Source organism: Lycium barbarum, chromosome 3 (genome assembly GCF_019175385.1).
Source record: "Lycium barbarum isolate Lr01 chromosome 3, ASM1917538v2, whole genome shotgun sequence".
Lineage (NCBI taxonomy): Eukaryota > Viridiplantae > Streptophyta > Magnoliopsida > Solanales > Solanaceae > Lycium > Lycium barbarum.
In genome coordinates, this window is record NC_083339.1 from 128857610 (window position 1) to 128878017 (window position 20408).

At 37.4% G+C, this 20408-nt stretch overlaps 1 protein-coding gene across 1 annotated transcript in view; it reads left to right on the plus strand.

Annotated features, from left to right (window-relative positions):
- LOC132632435 (protein virilizer homolog) overlaps positions 1-10485 on the plus strand; it is a 38760-nt gene extending 28275 nt beyond the window's left edge. Inside the window, exons 23-29 of the mRNA XM_060348360.1 lie at positions 122-191; positions 2641-2963; positions 6948-7122; positions 7201-8592; positions 8696-9502; positions 9742-9813; positions 10158-10485. Coding sequence (XP_060204343.1) covers positions 122-191; positions 2641-2963; positions 6948-7122; positions 7201-8592; positions 8696-9502; positions 9742-9813; positions 10158-10178 — 2860 coding nt within the window. The 3' untranslated portion in view covers positions 10179-10485. The remainder of the gene's footprint in view (positions 1-121; positions 192-2640; positions 2964-6947; positions 7123-7200; positions 8593-8695; positions 9503-9741; positions 9814-10157) is intronic.
- Positions 10486-20408: the final 9923 nt, after the last annotated feature.

The window sequence follows — 20408 nt, forward strand, 5'->3', positions numbered from 1 at the left end:
GTTAGCTAGGGTTGCATGTGTTCAGCTATCTGGTTTCGTTTGTAGCTTTTTTTGGTTGTATTGAATTCTTATGGTTTTCTATTGATGCTTATGTTTCTGGTGTATTTATTGTGATTTCTAGACACGTCCCTGAAGATATGACTGCTGAAGAAAGTTGCTTGCTTTTGTCTTTGCTCCTTAAATTTTCCAAGGTATTTCCTATTCGTTATCTGTTTTTGTTTATGGCTTGGGTATGATTACTCATGGGCTGCGGTGCATCTTATTTATGCTCTAATTGGTAGTTGCTTTCTGGAAATCAGTTTAAGTTTTTTGTTAAGCATCTTGATCAAAAAAGATTTTGGTTAAGCTTCTGAAGTTTGGTAGCATTCAAATTTCCTTGGATTTTGATTTGTAAGTTATGCTGCAGTGTCTAATATTATGATACGTTGACGTTTTCTCCTCTTGTTTTTTAGTGGGTTGGCTGGGAACCATCAACATTTTTATTTCTATTTGTAACTAGTGCATTATAATATTTGCTCCTTCGGTCCTTTGGGAAATTAAAGCATTTTCATTCCTGAAATAAAGTACTCATAGTATCCGTCTTTTTTGAATGAGATCTTGATTCTCCTATTATGACTCTTTGGGTTGATATTTTGATATACACAGGTCTTTTGGTTAACAAATTTTTTTCTTATTTTCATTCTCACGCAACTCTTCTATTTTAAAACTAATCTGCTACCTGTTTTTGGTTTTCATATTTTGCAAAACTTGCTTGTAACGGTTGCGTACTTCTCCATTTTCTTATACCGAAAGGAGGTGGATGGGTAGTGGGGGAAGAAAGAAGGTACAAAACTCAGTTTTTAGCCTTTAGATTGAAGATCCAAGTTAGAGTAGAAAGTGTTATAAGACGAAGTAGAAAGAATAATGGAGCGCTAAGAGCCTGTTAAAATAAGTGGGGTAGTCTAACTTATTTTTTTTGGCTTATAAGCAACTTATAAGTCAATCCAAACGGGCTCTAAGAGATTCCTAACAAAAACTGTTAGTATAGTTTGTAAGCATCCCCTATCCCCAAGATATTTAGTAGCATTTCTCCAACAACCATCTCTTTCCCTTCTCTTTTCTCAATCATATATATCTCACATGTATAGCAAGAAAAAGAGAAATTAGGGGGAAATTTTCAATGAGGTGGGAAACTCATGATCACTACACACTCCAGGAGACAGAAGAGAGGGGTGAAGGGTTATATAAAACTTTTGTGGTAGAAGAACCAGCGACTGCCAAGGATGTTTGTTGTGTTTGTTAATGTTGTTTGACAAGACAAATAAGATTTGAGGTTTGAAAAAATTAATTAGCCGATTCACTATATCGAAGCCAGCCAAAATTTGATGGGTAAACCTCTTTAACAGTATCCATTGTGTTCTCTATACCAAGTGAGAAAAAAACCCATTGGTTTCCAATTATATTTTCCAAGTGAGAAATCTTTGCATGTTTACAAAGGCAAAAAAGAAAAGAAAAAAGAAAGTGGGAGACACGTACCACGGTCCTGAAAGGAGAAGGAAATTTAGGCAAAATATTCATTTTATGGTGTTTGATTATGTTTTATACGTCGAAAATGTTTTAAAATATTTTACAACAGGTAAAGAAAACAAATAGGCAAGGATTGTTCAATACAGAAGATCAAGATGAATTCCCTTTTGTTATTTTATTTTTGGTTTAAAGAAGCTCTAGTGTATAGTGAAGCTATTGTAGAAATTTTTGAAAAGCTCCACATCTGTATATATGGCTCTTGCACAACTTTTGTGCATCGATATAAAAATTGTTACCATTCTTAAAAACAAATAATCTAGGCCTTTTTTCAAACTGGTAATATAAAAGGTGCAAAGTGTTTGCAGCTACAAGTCTCTATATTCCAGTTATATACAAGTTGCTCCTGTAGTCCTAGCAAGTATGCAGTTAGTAGATGTTTTGAGGATAAATGTAGTTCTATACAGAGAATTAAACTGAATTGTATTTTGTCTTTTCAATTCTGGTGTAAAGAGAACTATATAGAGGATCCAGAATCACTTGTAGACCTTTTTGATTTCCTGTAATTTACAGAGCTTTCCTTGTTCTGTAAATACTTGACTTTGATTTCCTGTAATTTACAGGGCTTCCTTTGTTCCGTAAATACTTGACGTACCAGTTCCATCTTGGTGCGGAAGAATATACCGTTACCTGATTCAAATTTACAGCAAACACTATCCCCCCCCCCCCCCCCCCCAAACCCCCTACCCCACCCTCCACACACACCTCCCCAGTCCACTACCTGTACTTCTACCGAAATATCAATGTTGCACATGACTCACCCAGTTGAAGTAATTTTTAGAGAATAATATTTTTGCCTCGGGATTGGTCTCCAAAAATCATAACTGTATTCTGTGGGGAACATTTTTATGTCATTTGGATTTCAGCCCATGTAAAATATAATTGGGGTTTTTACTGGTACCCTGAACCTGGGTTAGTATTTTTATTCAATTTCTAACTAGGTTTTAAGATGATATGACTCAACTAAAACTTTTCCTGTTTTCTTTTATTAATGTAACTTAACAAGTATATTTCTTGCCTTTAGTTTCCGCTCATTTGTGAATCTTCTGACATTACTTCCTTTTGCAAAAATATCAGGTCCTGCCTGCTGGGAAAGAAATGCTTTCATGCTTGCTAGCTTTGAGATTATTTTGGTCATCTGCCAAAGGAAAAGATACTCTGCTTTCGCTTTGTCTGAATGTTCAGTCCTCTAGCATTGAGGAGCAGGAATTGGAGAAACAATTTGAAAATGGTATAAACCGTGACTTCACTCTTGACTGGAAGGAGCGTCCTCCATTGCTATGTTGCTGGGAAACTCTGTTAAGGACACCTGCTTCAAAGGATGATCCACCTACTTATACTGTTCAGGGCATTGGGGTATTATCCTCGGGTGCCTTGTCTTTCTGCATGGATGGGGAAAGGTTTGTTTGCCCTTGTTCAATTACATTTTATAAGTGGGGGACCGCGGGTGCATTGGTTAAGTGTGAGGATTCTGCCTGTTTCGCAGGCCCATGGCCATAGTTCAAATCCATCCGGATGCATGCCTATCACTTTAGATCTTAAATCACATGAAAGAAAGTTGTTTTGAAAGATCAGCAATCTTTTGGATTTTGTGTAGAACTAGCGAAAAATGGGGGATAATAGAAGAAAAAGATCTATATAGTTGATACCAATTAATTAGGATTAGGTTATAGTCATGTTAGTACAATTACTTAGGTCCAATATTTGCTGCGAGTCATTTTTGTCTTGTTAGAGATTTATATGCCATTAGAAATTATAGAGAACTTCTAGTGCTAGAGAAACTTTTTTCCTTCTTGTCATAGGCTGTTTCAAATTTTATTTTATATAGCATTGGATTGAGATTGTAGGAGTATAAAGGTGGAGGAGGTTAAGGGTACTGTTCGCAGGATGCGCAGGGGAAGAGCTACCGGTCCTGACGAGATCCCTGGGGAGTTTTGGAAGAGTGCGGGCAGGGCAGGTTTGGAGTGGTTGACTGGATTGTTTAATGTTATTTTTAAGACGGTGAAGATGCCTAAGGAATGGAGGTGGAGTATGATGGTCCCTTTGTATAAGAACAAAGGTGATATTCAAAGTTGCAACAACTATAGAGGGATCAAGCTGATAAGCCACACTATGAAGGTGTGGGAAAGGGTGGTGGAGATGAGGGTGAGAAGAGGCGTGCTCATTTCAGAGAACCAGTTCGGATTCATGCCGGGGCGCTCGACTACAGAAACCATCCATCTTGTGAGGAGACTAGTGGAGCAGTATAGGGCGAGGAAGAAGGACCTGCACATGGTTTTCATCGACCTAGAAAAGGCTTACGACAAAGTGCCAAGAGAGGTTTTATGGAGATGCTTGGAGGCCAAAGGTGTACCTGTAGCGTACACTAGGGCGATCAAGGACATGTATGAGGGAGCCAAGACCAGGGTAAGGACAGTGGGAGGAGACTCGGAGTACTTCCCAGTGGAGATGGGGTTGCACCAAGGATCAGCTCTTAGCCCATTTTTATTTGCTCTAGTGATGGATTGTCTGACGCGGCGAATTCAAGGTGAGGTGCCATGGTGTATGTTATTTGCGGATGACATAGTCTTGATCGACGAGACGCAGCAGAGTGAACGCTAAGCTGGAGGTCTGGAGACAAATTCTGGAGTCTAAAGGGTTCAAGTTGAGTAGGACCAAGACAGTGTACATGGAATGCAAGTTCAGTGACGTGACACATGAGTCTGGCGTGGAAGTGAGGCTTGGTACCCAGGTCATCCTAAAGAAAAGAAGTTTCAAATATCTCGGGTCTATTATACAAGAAAATGGGGATATTGATGATGATGTCTCATATCGTATTGGCGCAGGGTGGATGAAATGGAGGCTTGCTTCAGGAGTGCTGTGTGATAAGAAGGTGCCATTAAAACTTAAAGGCAGGTTCTACAAAGTGGTTGTGAGACCAGCCTTGTTGTACGGGGCATAGTGTTGGGCAGTCAAGAGCTCTCATGTCCAAAAGATGAAAGTTGCGGAAATGAGAATGCTGCGATGGATGTGTGGGCACACCAGGCGAGATAGGATTAGGAATGAAGATATCTGGGATAAGGTTAGAGTAGCATCAGTGGAGGACAAGATGAGGGAAGCGAGGCTGAGATAGTTTGGGCATGTGAGGAGGAGAGGCAGAGACGCTCCAGTGCGGAGGTGTGAGAGGTTAGCTATGGATGGTTTCAGAAGAGGTCGGGGTAGGCTGAAAAAGTATTGGGGAAAGGTGCTGAGACAGAACATGGCGCAGGTTCAGCTTATCGAAGACATGACCCTAGATAGGAGGTTTTGGAGGACTCAAATTAGGATGGAAGGCTAGTAGGTAGTCGTTTCGATCTATAGTCTATTGCCCTTTGTTTCTTGCTACTATATGTGGTTTCTTGTACTTCGATTATCTTATTTATCTGTGGTAGCTACTGTTCCCTTTTTTTTCCAGACTGCTTTATTCGGACTTATTCGCTTTCTTTAGTTTCATTTGCATTCTGCTTTGAACTGCTTGTGCTTATCTAACCTTTCTCGTTATGATTTCTCTTGAGCCGAGGGTTTTTCGGAAACAGCCTCCCTGTCTTCCGAGATAGGGGTATGGTCTGCGCACAGTTTACCCTCCCCAGACCTCATTGTGGGATTTTACTGGGTATGTTGTTGTTGTATAGCATTGGACTGAGATGAGCTTAAATGGAGCAACTGGACAATGAGATTCATATAAGTTCATTGAGCTGTAATTGTTGAGGATGTATGTTAGGATGGATATAACTTGCTACTCAATTCATGTTATGCGAGCACATTAAAATTAGGGAAAAGGGTTAAATATACCCCTCTACTTTAGTATAATAGTTAAATATACCTTCCGTTAGTCAAAGATAAATATACCCTTTCCGTTAGTCAAAAAGTAGATAAATATACCCCTTCCGTTAAGAAAATACACAAATATACCCCTCAGTTGACAGAATCCCCAATTCCACCATTAATTGCCCGATTAAACTTAAAAAATCCATGCCCGCCCCGCCCCAACCCTCAAATTAAATTCTTTCCACCCAAATATACCACCCACCACTACAACCGACCCAACACAAACACCACTTCACCACCACAACCACAACGCTACTCCTATACACAACCGTTCATCATTTTTAATCAGTTGTAGCGAGCCAGAAGATGGTAACAATGATTCATCCCATTCCCTTGGCATCACAAAACTTGATGCAGAATTGATATGGCAGAGGTAAAAGGCAATAATCATGATAACAACTATGGTATTTTTTGACATGGCTGAAGCGTTAGGAGTGTGTTAGTAGGCTACTGTAATTCCAAATGCTCGCATAACAATTGATTATATATAATGCCAGTCTGCTCATAACTTGAAGTCACAAAATTAGAAACTATAAATTAAATTAAAGTTCAACGCTAATTTTAGCCTATCTTAGAGACAACATCCCAATTCATGAGTGGTGATGGTGGTTGTGTTGGGTCAGTTGTAGTGGTGGTGGATATATTTGGGTGGAAAGAATTTAATTTACCGGTCGGGGCGGGGCGGGCATGGTTTTTTTTAAGTTAAATCGGGTAATTAATGGTGGAATTGGGAATTATGTCAATTGAGGGGTATATTTGTGTACTTTCTTAACGGAAGGGGTATATTTATCTACTTTGACTAACGGAAAGGGTATATTTATCTACTTTGATTAACGGAGGGTATATTTAACTATTAAACTAAAGTAGAGGGGTATATTTGACCCTTTTCCCTTAAAATTAACCTTCATGTTTATTATTCATCCCTATTGGACTTCTTCTGATAAGTTTTTCATTCTATCGCTTGGAAAAATTCCTGATGCTAGAGAATCGGAGCAAGCATCTTGCTTAACTGATCTATATACATGACAAACAGTAACTAAGTCTAAAATTTGCTTTATCTGAAGATGAGAAAATATTGCTGTACAGATCTAAAGAGTGAGTACTGAGATAGTCATATACAACTTAAGATGTAAAACAGAATTGAATAGGTCTGGCAACTAGAGTTTGCATTTTTGGATTTGGGTATCGGTCTTGTACTATTCGTGAAGATAATACACTTATGTATATGCAGTTCCTCATGCTTCTAACAACTGAAAGACATGAGATCAATTTGTCCTCAGATGTGCATTTATTGATGTGGGGTTGGGTTTATGAGAGTTATGATTAGATTTATTCATGTCCTTTATTTTGTTTATGTGTAAACAATTTCTACATGCTAAGCATTCTTCTGCACTTTCTATAGCCTGACTTTTATCCTATTTGGATGAATATTAGTCAAAATCAGCACCATGACCTATAAAGCTTTACACGAGCAATGCTGATTAACTTCTCTTGTACTTTGACGTGCTCTTTGTTTTTAACTATTTTTAATTTTTCAGTGTGAACATGGAGAGAGTTACTGCAGTCAAGTACCTCTTCGGGTTTGACAATGACAATGTTGCCATGGACGGGCTTGTTGAAGAGAGCATTGAATCTATAGAGGAATTTGTAAATTTGTTGAAGTCAAGTGACAGTTCCTTCTTACCTGTATTGGAGAAGACTTCTTTGGACCAGGTATACCTTTCATTTCCTGTTCTTGGTTCATGCTCGTTGTTACCTCAAAATGTATGTAATTGGATTTTTATTGGACAGATCAAGGAGTCAGCAAGATCATTAATGCTTCTTCTGCACAAACCTACTGGCACAGTTAAGGCAGATGATATAGTGAGCAGTATTCTTTTTCCTTCACCAACTGGTACACCGTGTTCCTCAAAGATACACGCCATAGTAGATGGTGGTACTGAAAGGATTGAGGATTATGATTTAAATGAATTTGGAGACAAGTTTTCATGGGAGTGCCCAGAAAATTTGCGTGATAGGTTGACACAGACAAGTCTTACTAGTAAAAGGAAGATCTCCTCAATGGAAGGGCCAAATAGGCGTGCCAGGGGAGATAATGCCTCGGCTGAGAATGCCATACAGGGTGCATTCCCACGGGGATCTGTACCTACCACTGTCCCTTCAGGTCCTACTCGCAGGGACACTTTCCGCCAACGCAAGCCAAACACGAGCAGACCTCCTTCTATGCATGTAGATGACTATGTTGCAAGGGAAAGAAGTGCAGATGGATCTAATAATCCTAATGTAATAGCAGTCCCACGAATAGGATCTACTAGTGGTAGACCCCCATCAATTCACGTTGATGAATTCATGGCTCGGCAAAGAGAACGCCAAAATCCTCCAGGGATCATGGTTACTGATTCGGCTGCTGTACAAGAGAAAACAGCACTACCTGAAAACAAAACAGATGCGGAGAAGTCAAGCAAATCTCGGCATTTGAAGTCTGATCCAGATGATGATCTCCAGGGAATAGATATCGTATTTGATGCAGAGGAATCTGAACCTGACGATAAACTGCCTTTTCCTCAGCCAGATGATAATCTTCACCAACCTGCATCAGTAGTTATTGAACAAAACTCTCCTCGATCAATTGTTGAAGAGACAGAAAGCGAGGTGAATGAAACGAGCCATTTCTCTCAGCTGGGTACACCTGTGGCCTCAAATGCTGATGAAAATACCCAAAGTGAATTTTCTTCTAGGATGTCGGTTTCTCGTCCTGAGCTTCCATTGGTTCGAGAACCTAGTATTTCTTCGGAAAGGAAATTCAATGATCAGTACGAGGACACGAAAAATTTCCCACCTAAAACCTCCACTGCGTTTGCTTCTCCTGCAACAGCAGTTAGTTCTAGTGTAGGTGCTTTTGCGTTTACAAAGTCTTCGCCATCATCTGTACAGGCAGCTGTTGATTCTCGAATGCCACCTAACTTCTATTCTAGATCTACTGGACAGCAAAGTGGAGTTACTCCAACTGTTGGTTCCCAGGGATATTTTGACCAGAAACTGCAGCCACCATTACCACCAACTCCGCCTCCTGCGACAATGTCATCTTTCTTGTCTCAAAGTGCAGATCGTATTGTAAACCAATCTTCTCAATTTGTTAGCTCTATGATAGATGCCCAGCCTCATTTACCACCAGGCTTCCATGTGAGAAGATGCAATCTCTGTGTTTTATTTTCAGTTATTATATTATTATTATTATTGTTATTCTTTGTTGGCTAAAAAAAATGGGGTTTTTCTTTTGTAACAGGTTCAACCTGAGTACTTATCAGCTGGTGCTTCAGCCACTGTGACCTCCAGTCCTATGCCAGATTCAAAGTTTGGTCGGACATCACTTTCTTCACCTGGAGGATCTGTTAGGCCTCTTCCACCACTTCCTCCAACACCGCCCCCATATACAATTAGCCTTTCTAATTTATCCTCGTTAAAAAATCCAATTTCCCAGACTCCAGTTTATAATCAAAGTGTTGGAACTTACGAGCTTCAGCAGACTTCCCTTGCTGCGAGTGATGTTCGATTAGGTAACCTTTCAGCATCTGGTCCCATTCTAACAACTTATCCTCCACCTCCATTAGCACCTCCCTTGCTATTCAATAGACATGGATCAGTGCCTGTCAGTCCTTACGGAAGTAGCTCAGCTCCATATCACAATGAAAAGCTCCCTAGTATCTCACAGCATCTTCCTTCAATTCACTCTACACCATCTCTCACCCAGCTGCAGCCACTCCAGCCCCCTCAACTTCCTCGTCCTCCACAACATCTTAGACCACTTGTTCCACCTTCACCCCAGTCAGAGCAAAGTGTTCCTTTGCTACAAAGCCCCCTACACATGCAAATGCAAATGCAGTCACCACAGATGTTGCATCAAGCTCAAGTTTCTCCAGCTCATGTGTACTACCAGACCCAACAACAGGAGAATGTCTCACATTCGTTACAACAGCAACAAATAGAACATTCTCGCATTCAAGTTCCGCAGCAGCATGGTGATATTGTCACCCAGCAATTAGATTCTGGGGTGTCGTTACAAGAGTTTTTTAGATCTCCAGAAGCTATTCAGGTACTTATGCTAACACTGACTTGCGTGTCACATTCTGCATTTGCGGCAACCAATTCTCTGTAGTTGATGTTATTATGAGACTGCAAATTATTGAACACCAGAAATAGTTATGATGTTCATTAACTAATTGGATCAACTATAGTGTCTTTATTTTAGTAATGTGTCAAATTATTAAGTAGAGAGTATTAGTTGTATCAGATAGTTATCTAAGCTAATTTTGATAATTATGCATCATGCAGTCGCTCTTGAGTGACCGTGACAAACTCTGCCAGCTATTAGAACAACATCCAAAGTTGATGCAAATGCTTGAGGTATGACTGCCATCTGCTTATTATGCAGTTAAATTAAATGCATTCCTCTGTTCTTTCTTTTGTCCTGCTGCTGTGCACTTCACAATTGAGGGTTATCACGATTTAATATTGCTATGCTGAACAGAGCTCCTCCCCACCCCCCACACCCCCCTCCCTTCCCTCTTTCTTTCACATTTTCTGTTTTCATTTTGTGACAATTTATTTGATTTCATATTGTCACCCAATGTACCTTGCATACTTAATTGTTTTAGTCTCCTCCCTCCATTTATTTAATCTTTTGTATTCTACTATGGGGGAATGTGTCGATGTATAGAAAGTTTCTAATAATGCTAATGGTTTGGCAGGAGAGATTGGGCCACCTCTAAGTGGGAAACCAGTGCAATCATGGCTATGTTCTGGCTTCTTATTTTTCTGCCTGTAGAATATGGAACTTATCACGGCCATTATTGTTGCGAGCTGTTAAATGCAATTTTAGAAGTTTTGGAGAAACAGGGGTCGCCCCCTTGTACAGTAAATGTTGTATTAATGGCTCAATCAATGTTTATAAACCTGTATGTCATTGTACATTATATTTAGTTTGTTAGCTTTAGAATTCATCATTGGATGTTTACAAGTAAATTTTGTTGCAGCTAAGCGTAGCTGTTCAGTTAAATGAGTTTGCATTCATTGCTAGTCTTTTTTTAATCTTACTCTCGTGGTTTGATTTTCTTCTACAGAAACCACATCGTATCACGTATATAGTTCTTTTTCTTTCATTTAGCCCTATTTTTTCTAGTCTGCATGGATACCAAAGATAGCAGAAATGTAGGGTAAGGTTGCGTACAATAGATATTTGTGGTCCGGCCCTTCTCTGGGGCCGTGCATAGCTGGAGTTTAGTGGACCGGGCTGTTTCTTTTGTGTTGCATGGATACCGAAGATTGCAGATCTTCAACACAACTTCTTTTATGTGATTTTAGGTTTAATTCATCCTTTTCTATATTCACTTATCATGGTTTCACATCTATAGACCGGTTCCCCTAGAGGTCGATACAAGACATGATCAAACCATCTCAAGCAACTTGCTTTCATTTTAGGGAAAAGGGTCAAAGGTGTCCCTTTATTTTGGGAAAAGGGCTAAAAATATTTTCCGTTATAAATTTGGGTCAAAAATATTCCTTCTGTCATAGTTTTCAAATATATTCATGTCTTAACGGAAATTTTCAACAACATCCGATTTCATTTTTAAACCTGTTTTATTTAAATTAGATTTAACTAAATAAAAAACGCATATGGAGGGGTATTTTTTACACAAATTTGTAATAGAAAATAATTTTAACTCTTTTCCCAAAGTAGAGGGGCTTTTTGGACCCTTTCTCCCTTCATTTTATCCACAATACTACTACATGCACCTTTTGTCGGATGTGTTGTTTGTATTTAGAATCTCTTTTTCCCCTAGCTTGTTCATGAAAGCCGCAGTTATCGTGATATTGCTTCATCAATGCCTAGTGATGATCTAGCTTGGTGATATAGAGATATCGATGATATTACATAGAGATCCAAAATACTATACAGGCCAGTTGACACGTCACTCGACAATTTAGTTATGTTTAATATGATTTCTTAGTTATGTTTCTAAAAGATCTCTATTTTCCCACTGAAAAGTGTTTGGTTATTTCCCACTAAATGTTTCTGGTGAAAATCAAAATAGTAGTGTTTTCACACAGAAAAATAAGTTAGTTTCCAAGCATTTCAATGGAATTTTTTTTTCCCACCATGCATTTTTTCAGTGAGTTGGTTCGGTGGGAATGAAATGAGAAAATCATGTTTTATAGTATAATTTCCACTGAATGTCTATGGGAAAACCTTTGTTTCTAGTAGTGACTTATCTGAATAAGGGTATTTTGAAAAATATTAATTAATAGTTTCTTAAGTATGTGAAACACTACTTATTTCGGACTAAAATGAAAAGGTAAAAAACCCAATTGGAGGGAGTATTTCTTTAGCTAAGCGTTCATCGGAAACAAATCAACATACCCTCGTTGCATGAGAAATACGAGACGATATTGACTAGACAAGGTCTATTGTTAGAAGCTCGTCATGTTTCTTTCCTTACTAGTCGAAAAGTATACGTGCATAGCTCGTCCATCGTGTTTTAATCATTACAAACTTTTAGAAAAGATACTTGGCATTAATAGTTGAGTTTGGTAAATAATCTGATTTAGTTAAGTAATCGTGGCAAATCAAAGCTAAGTAAGCAAATTGTTTACTTAGTATTCAAAATTAAGTAAAAATTCAAATGCCTTTAATATCTTTGTAGCCTTGCTGAGACAAAATTGTCCGTCATCTCAATTTCTTTCACTTCCCCATCTGACAATTTGGATGCAAAGGCAGTAGGAGTGAATAATGTGTGACGGTTTTTCTGAATCAAAAACAACTTCCGGTAAAAAGGACTGGTAGTGGCTTTCGAGATTAGCAGTAACGTTGGCAACAGGCAAACTTACAAAAATGATGTAAATTTCAAATTTTCTGTTCAGCAATAGGGTTGTGGAAACTCAATAAAAATGAGAGTCATCACTGGGTACACACTTTTATCATTACAAATATTTGTTATAAGAATTTGGGGACTAAAAAGCAATAAACAGCAAGATGATTTTCAATATTGATAGGAGGCAAGGCATGCTAGAATTGGATGAGTGTCTTCTCTTCTTTCGCTGCTTTATATAGAGGATTAGAGTGGATGAACCTCAGACCTCAGTTGTGATAACTTAGGACTGATAGGTGATACCTGCAACATATATCTGAGGTGGTCCAGATCATTAATGTTTTCTCTTCGCATTAACTTATGATAAAGAGATGTATGTAAGCCATGTGTAATTGTTCTGAAGTTTCTTTTTCAAGATGATTCAGTTCCATATTTGGGCAACCTGTTGGTTATGGATGTGATTTAGGTACGTAAAGTTTCTTTAGCATGCATCTCTCTAAAGAGGAAGATCCACATTATCACACCAATAATATCTTGTTTTAACTCTTCAAATTTATAATCCCCATGCTATGTAATAGCATATTAGTTGCTTTCAAGATCACTTAATATTAAGGATAAAATGGGGTAAAATTAATTAATGAGTCGTGAGTTTTTCTATTCAAATGCATCGCTAGGACGAGGTCTTGTTTTTTGCAAAATATTAGTACTAAATTTAGTTTAATGGATTTGAACAAATAAACAAGAAGATAATTAAAGTCACTTAGATGGTGAGAATTAATCTACTAGCTTGTGAGAGAGAGAGAGAAAGAGAGTTATTAATAAGTAATAACTAGTCTAAAGGTATGTGCATAGCTCGTGCATCTTTTATCATTACATTCATCATATTTAAAATAATAGAAAATTTGTCTATATGCATATTTTATAAACTAGTTGCTCAGTACACACATCTCACGTCAATAAAATTTGTTTACAAGAATAGAAAAAATAGCAATGACCGTGCTAGAAAATGGGAAAGTATATAATGACGAGTCAACTATCCAACTAAAGACTTTCCTCGTACCTTATTTCCCTTGGTATACCTTATCATGTACGGTCAAGAGCATGCACAATGTCTACCAGGATTGTTGGACAAAATTGATGTTAAAGGCAGTTTGTAGTGCGTGATAATGATTCGAGCCAGCAATTTATCAAGGTCAAATGGTGAAGGATGCGGGTGGTGTCGCCATGATTCTTGTCTATTCAAAGTTCCTTGGTGATATCACTTTTAAAGTTGCTCATGTCCTTCCAGCAACTTATTTGGATTATGCTGAAGGTGAAAAGATGAAGCTCACATTAACTCATCTTCCAGGGCTAGAGTGGAAATCTATTTCAAAGGAACAAAGATGGGGCTTTAAGGATGCATCATCCGTAACATTTTTTTCATGCATGGGCCCAAACCTTCTAAGTCCGGGCATACTAAACCCTGCCATTATCAGCCCTATATTGATTGTTCTTGTTGCATGGGGGAAGGGCAATTTGGTTTGCCTTGCTAATGGACAAATTTGAGAGGGACAATCAACACATTGTGTAGATGAAATGAAATTAAACTTCTTCATTGAATTGAAAGGCATGTGTCCCAATCTAATGTGCCACAAATGCACATCAGACTGAGAACTTACAAGAATAGGAGAAACACTAGAAACTGAAATACATTAATTCAAAGAAACACTAGACCTAAGGAAATTCTTGGACTGATTGATACTAGAAGATAATAGGAAAACTCCATCTTTTGCTTCACCAAGAACCAGAGGGATCTTCACTGAAGGGTCCCGCATAAAACATAAAGAAGAGGAAAAACTTAGACTACAGGATAACTGCTTGCAAAATTTCTGTACAGAGATGAGATTGATTCTGAAACTTGGGACTAGAAGTACATTTTTCAGAATGAAGTCTGGAAAAAGTGTGACAGTCTCTGCATGAGTGACTTTCACCCTAAAAGAATTTGGTAAGTTGATAAACACAGGTGAGAGTAAGGGAGCTAAAGTAGTAAAAAATCTAGGGTGAAAAGACATGTGTTCAGAAGCCCCTGAGTCAATGATCCAAGAACTAGAATTTATAAGAGAGAAATAAGATAGTGAATTATTGAAAATGTTACTAGCACAATGCACAACATTTGCATGTGTATCTGATGGTGTGACTTCTTGATTCATACCCGACATACTCTGAAACATCTGCATCATTTGCATCAATTGGTCTTGAGTAAATCCCTTGTTTTCTGTTGTTGCATTGCTCCTTACAGATTGGTCTTGAGTAAATCCCTTATTTTCTGTTGCTGCATTGCTCCTCACAGATTGTGACTTGTTCTTAGTAAACTTGAAGTTAGCTGGAAAACCAATGATCCTCAAGCATTTGTCAATAGTGTGCCCTAGTTTCTTACAGTTTGAGCACACAAGCTCCTTTTTCTTACCCTTAAAATCAACAGAAGAAGTCCTTTGTCCCATAGGGTAGTGTTGAGCAGCAAGAAAATAACTAGAAACCCCAGGAAAATTGGTATTCATGTAACTCTCCCTTTTCTTCTCATCTTGCATTAAAAGTGAGTAAGCAAGATTCACACTAGGGAGAGGTGACATCATCAGAATATTGCTCCTACCAGGTGCATACACCTCATTCAAACCCATAAGAAACTGCACCAACCTCTCATCTTGTAGGGACTTGTTCATTTTATCATTTCCTTCACAGTCACAAGCACAAGAGCATGACACCTTTGTGTATAAAGTGTCAAGTTCATCCCAGGTCTTTTTCATTTTGGTATAGTATGCAGCAATATCCATTGATCCCTGAACTAAATCTGTAAGTTGCTTTTGCAGGTGATATAGCATAGCACCATTTGGTTGTCCAAACCTGTCTTCAAGGTCCTTCCACAATTCCTTGGCTGATTTGGAGTAGATGACACTTCCTGCTATCTCTTTTGAGAGAGATTTGAGCAGCCAGGAAGTTACCATGTCATTGCACCTACTCCACATCTTGTATTCAGCAAACTGAGAACTAGGTGTGACAGAAGAAGCTTCAATGTAGCTGAGTTTGTTCTTGGCTGAGAGTGCAATGAACAAAGATCTCCTCCATGCACCATATCCAGATCCATCAAAGGGAGTCAAAACAAGGGTCATACCAGGCGAGTCTGATGCATGGAGAAAATAAGGACTGGTCTGGTCGACTACCCCATGGGTTTCGCTGCCAGTGCTTGCTTCAGAGGTGTTTTCAGGGGTGATAGCCATGAGTATGAAATGATAGAAGATTCAGAAAGAAGAAAATGATAAAAGTTTAGAGTGATTGACGACTGAGAGCTTTAGAAATGCTCTGATACCATTTGGGATTTTGAAATAATAGATAGATTTGTTTTGTGAAATTTTTCTGATGATGTTCTCATTCCACTGTTCACGTATATATACAAATATATTCTAGCTAGAATACAAAAATAATCAGTGTACATTTTCCTATACAGCTGTCCATTTTCTTATTGGCTGTGTGTACAATTTATTTGCTATCATGTAACAGCCTATAAATATCTATAACCAATTTGATCCTTGCAAACTATGCAGACATGGGCCACTGTTGTTGTGCTAGCAAGAAGGCCAAGAGGCCCAAGTTTTCTACACTTCATTTTCAGATTCGGACCAGGCCCAAATTCATCAGAGGCCCAACAAGATATCAGTCAATTGGACCAATGTTATACCCAAATCGATTAAGACATGAACCCTTAATCATCTTCTAGAACTTACACGACCAATCTCACTTTCATCAACACAACCAAGCTCATCTTCTTCCTCGTGAGATTCTTGATCCTGAATATCAATCTTGGAGGAATTAATTTCAACAGCCTTTTTTTCTTGGAGAACATAGATTCGACATTTGACATCATCTCAAATACCTCAATATCTTTTACCCACGTAAGCGGTATTGTGCTCAAAATTGCACACCTGATTGTTCTCCAGCTGTAATTAAATCTGCAATTATGATTACAGCAGATCAATCCAACTGCAAGGGTTGCCCATCCTTGAAGAAAGAAACTTTCCATTAATGTATTTGTCATTGGTGCTATACGTGAATCCATCAAAAGCAAGTAATCTTGGGCTTATTTATGATATCCATCCCCCCATTATAAACTGCATTCAATAGTTGTGTGGCATTGGCTGCACCAAAAAGGAGATTGTGCGCATTGTGCATCAAAGTGTCAACTGCTCGTTACTATCGAGCATATCTGTGACGGAGCAGAACTATCCTTCATTTTCCATTATACTTGGAGCAGAGAATAAAAAAAATATACAAGAATAGTAACAAATGTTAATAACTATTCTTGTATATTTACAAGGATCGATGGTTACAAATGTTAATAAGTGTGGGGTCGATACTGGCATGATACAATTGTTTCATTCTCAATAAAAAAAAAAAAAATCATTCTCAAAAAGTTACAAATATTAATAATGCAAACTCTACTTATGTTGTTAGCATCACTCAAATTCTAGGAGGTTATACGGTGGTGAACCTATCAAGATTGACTTGTTTTCGCACAAAATTATTTTACTTATGATAATATGTGTATATTATAAGTACTGAATTTAATTAATTTAACGAATTTGAACAAATACATAGGAGGAGAAATAAAAGTAAATTTATGGCGATAATTCATGTACCAAAGAGACATTTAGACCGTTAATAATTTAGTAATAATTCGTCTAAAAGTATATGTGCATAGCGCGTGCATCTAATTTTAATCTTTACATACTTTTAGAAAAATACTTCGTATTTAATGATTGAGTTTGTTAAATAATCATCTCAAAATATTCAAAGCTTACTAAGCAAAAGTGTTAATTTAGATGACACAATAAATTGGGACAGAGCGACCTTCCAAAACAATTTGCCACTTTTGTCCACTGTTGGTTAAAAGAAAAGTCGGTACAGCTTGCAGGGATTCTTCTTAATTTTGAAAACGTATTAATTACAGGTAAAAGAGCAAAAAAATTATATGCTTTAACTTTATACATACTAGCTTAATTATTCATACTTCGCATTTCATGGACAATCCATCAGCTTTACGTTTCTTTCACTAAATTCTCGGATAGAATAAGAGGTAATAAAAGCCAACTGGCCAAGTCCCCCTCTTCTTTTATATATTTTCATGTATCCTTCTTTGTGTTTATAATAAATGGGGGACCAAAATGATCGCAAATTAATAATTAAAACAAAAAAAAGCAACGTAAAGCCTATACCTACCAATCAAAAGGGTGAAGTCATAGCTAAAATCTTTAAAGGAATTTACCAATTAAAGTATCGTTTCCTCCCTCCTCTTTTCGAACAAATATTTGATAGTATTTAGTCAGCCAGTGATATCAAAATTATTTATTTGTTGGCCAAATCATTTGAGAAGAAAAAAGAAAAAGTAAGGCGATAATAGCAGTTTTGGTTCTTGTATTAATACGCTATTACAATCCTTAAAAAGGCTAACAAATGAGTCGTGCATGTATTGTGCATTTTTTTCTATCCAAAATCATCATCATCATCATCATGAGGTTCTATTTTTGCGCAAAAAATGTCATAGTTAGGATAATACGTGCATAACTAAAAAAAAAAGCAGGGCAAGACGTTGGCGTTTGGGAGGAATCCAATAATGGGAGAGGTGTGATTATTAGGGTCCTAGACACTGGGATTACACCGCACCATCCCTCTTTCCATGACAAAAACATCTCTCTTCCACCGATAAAATGGAAAGGAAAATGTGAAAACATAACATGTAACAAGAAGCCCATTGGTGCAAGGAGCTTTTTGAGTGGCCTTACGGATCCATTTGATGATGAAGGTTACGACACACATCCTTCAAGCACGGCTGCAGGTAATTTTGTTGCTAATGCAAATATATTTGGCAATGCCAATGGCACAACATTCAGTATGGCCCCTCTTGCCACATTTCCATGTACAAGGTGTGTACAAAATTTGGCCGCACGTCCAAACGATGTCATACTGGTTGCGATAGATGTTGCAATAGATGATGGGGCGGACGTACTTTCTGTGTCCCTTGGTTTACCTTTCGCAAAGTTTTATGATGACAGTATCGTCGTTGGTTCTTTCACTGCAATACGGAAAGTTATTATATATGGTGATCATCTCCGTTGATAACCATGGTCCAGGCAATGCTACAATGTCTAACGCGGCACCTCGGATTCTCACAGTTGGTGCTGACACCAATGATAGAAAGATAGTAGCAACAACCGTGCTAGAAATTTGGAAAGCATATGATGGCGAGTCACTTGTATAATAAAAAGTTCCCTCGTACCTCATTTTCCTTGGTATACCTATCATGTACGGTCTAGAGATTTCCCAACGTGAATCAGGATCGCTGGAAGGCACTGATGTTAATGCCAAGATTGTGGTCTGTGAGTGTAAAGGGTCTGTAACTTATCAAGGCCAAACGGTAAAGGATGCGGGTGGTGTCGCCATCACTATTTAAAAAAGGTCAAAATCGACTCGTCGACAGTTTGATTTTTTTCCTTTTTTAGAATAAATAATTTTTTAAAGCCGACTGGGCTCGGTCTTAAAAAATATCACATTTTTTTTTAGAAATACCAACCAACGACGGTCAGGTTTTGCAAAATATTAAAAATTAAAAGGAAACCGACCGTATTTTCACGAAAAAATGAATTTGAAGGATATAAATAAAAAAAACAAAAGTCTAAAACCCACGAGCATCAATAATTTAGTGATAAAAAAGTATCCTACCATAGTAAAGATGGGGTTTTCGATCCCCGAATGACACATTTCATAATTGTGTAATTTTGAAAAACTTTTTCAATTAAAAAAAAATTGACCGCCCGCAATCGGTATTTTTCAAAAAGAAAAAATCAGAAAACCGACCGAGAGCCTCTGTAAGTGCACTTCGGCTTTTGTATTTTCCAGACAGAAATTTTTGCTCATCTTTTACATGCCCACCCTCTATAAAAAATATTCTTTTGCAAAATCGACATGGTTGGGATGTTAAGATTTTTCTCCGTTACTTTTTATGGTACATGGTAATTTCTCTCTGATTCATAGCTCATTTAGCTCACCCAAACAATATTATCAAACCTTATCATATATTTAAACTAGTGAATTTATCCGCTCAAAGCTGTCAATTTAGAACGATCTTTTTATAAACCAAGTAGAGACAAACAGAGAAATTCTATTTTGCATAGAGCCGAGACTTGTTTTCACTACTAAGCAAAACAATTATTAAGAAAATAAATAAAATTTTCAGATTAAGTTGACACTAGAGAAATGATCATTTTTTTAAACTCTTTTTGAATTGAAAACCCAATAGAACTCAGTATAGATATTAGCATCAATTCATACACGGTGTCATTCATTCATGAAAAGAAATTAATTATTATTTCAAAATCAATCGAAGAACTAAATAGGCAATATAAAAGTATTCACAGATTTTCACAAAAATTCATACACATAAAGAAATTGTGAATAACCTAATTTTGATACCCTTAATTGTCATATACAACAATTTCACAGGCAACGACTAAAACTCATGGGAGGAAGATCCTAGATTTCCATAAGCATCTATAATCTATGTGCTCAACTCTCAAAAAATGCAGCAACACTCGTGTCGGATTCTCAAAAAATGCATTACTTTTGAAGAATCCGACATGAAGCCAATGACATTTTTGAAGAGTTCAAGCAACATAGTCTATAACAACTTCTTGAAAACACTACTTCTAATAATTTCAAATGGCTACAATTGTCATCGAGAAAATTAAAATACATCTTATTTCCCCTTTCAAAGAATGAATTAATCTAATTTTTTTTCTTTAAAAGACGAATAACTCAAAATTTCATTTTATACAAACAAAAGCTACAATACTCAAAAATCAAGGAAGAAATGGGAAGGGAAAAAAGAAAAAGAAAAACAGGAGAAAGAAGAAGCAAGTTACTCCTTTTCAAAAGGTAATAATTGATGCAACAATTACCGGTCCTCACAATAGATTTGAAGAATTCCCTTGCGAAATAACTTTAACAATATCTTTAAGAATAAAATAATCCAAATCCAAAAAATTTATACACTGATCAACCTGCATAAACAATAAATAAGTCAAATATTTGAAAAATTATAAAGAA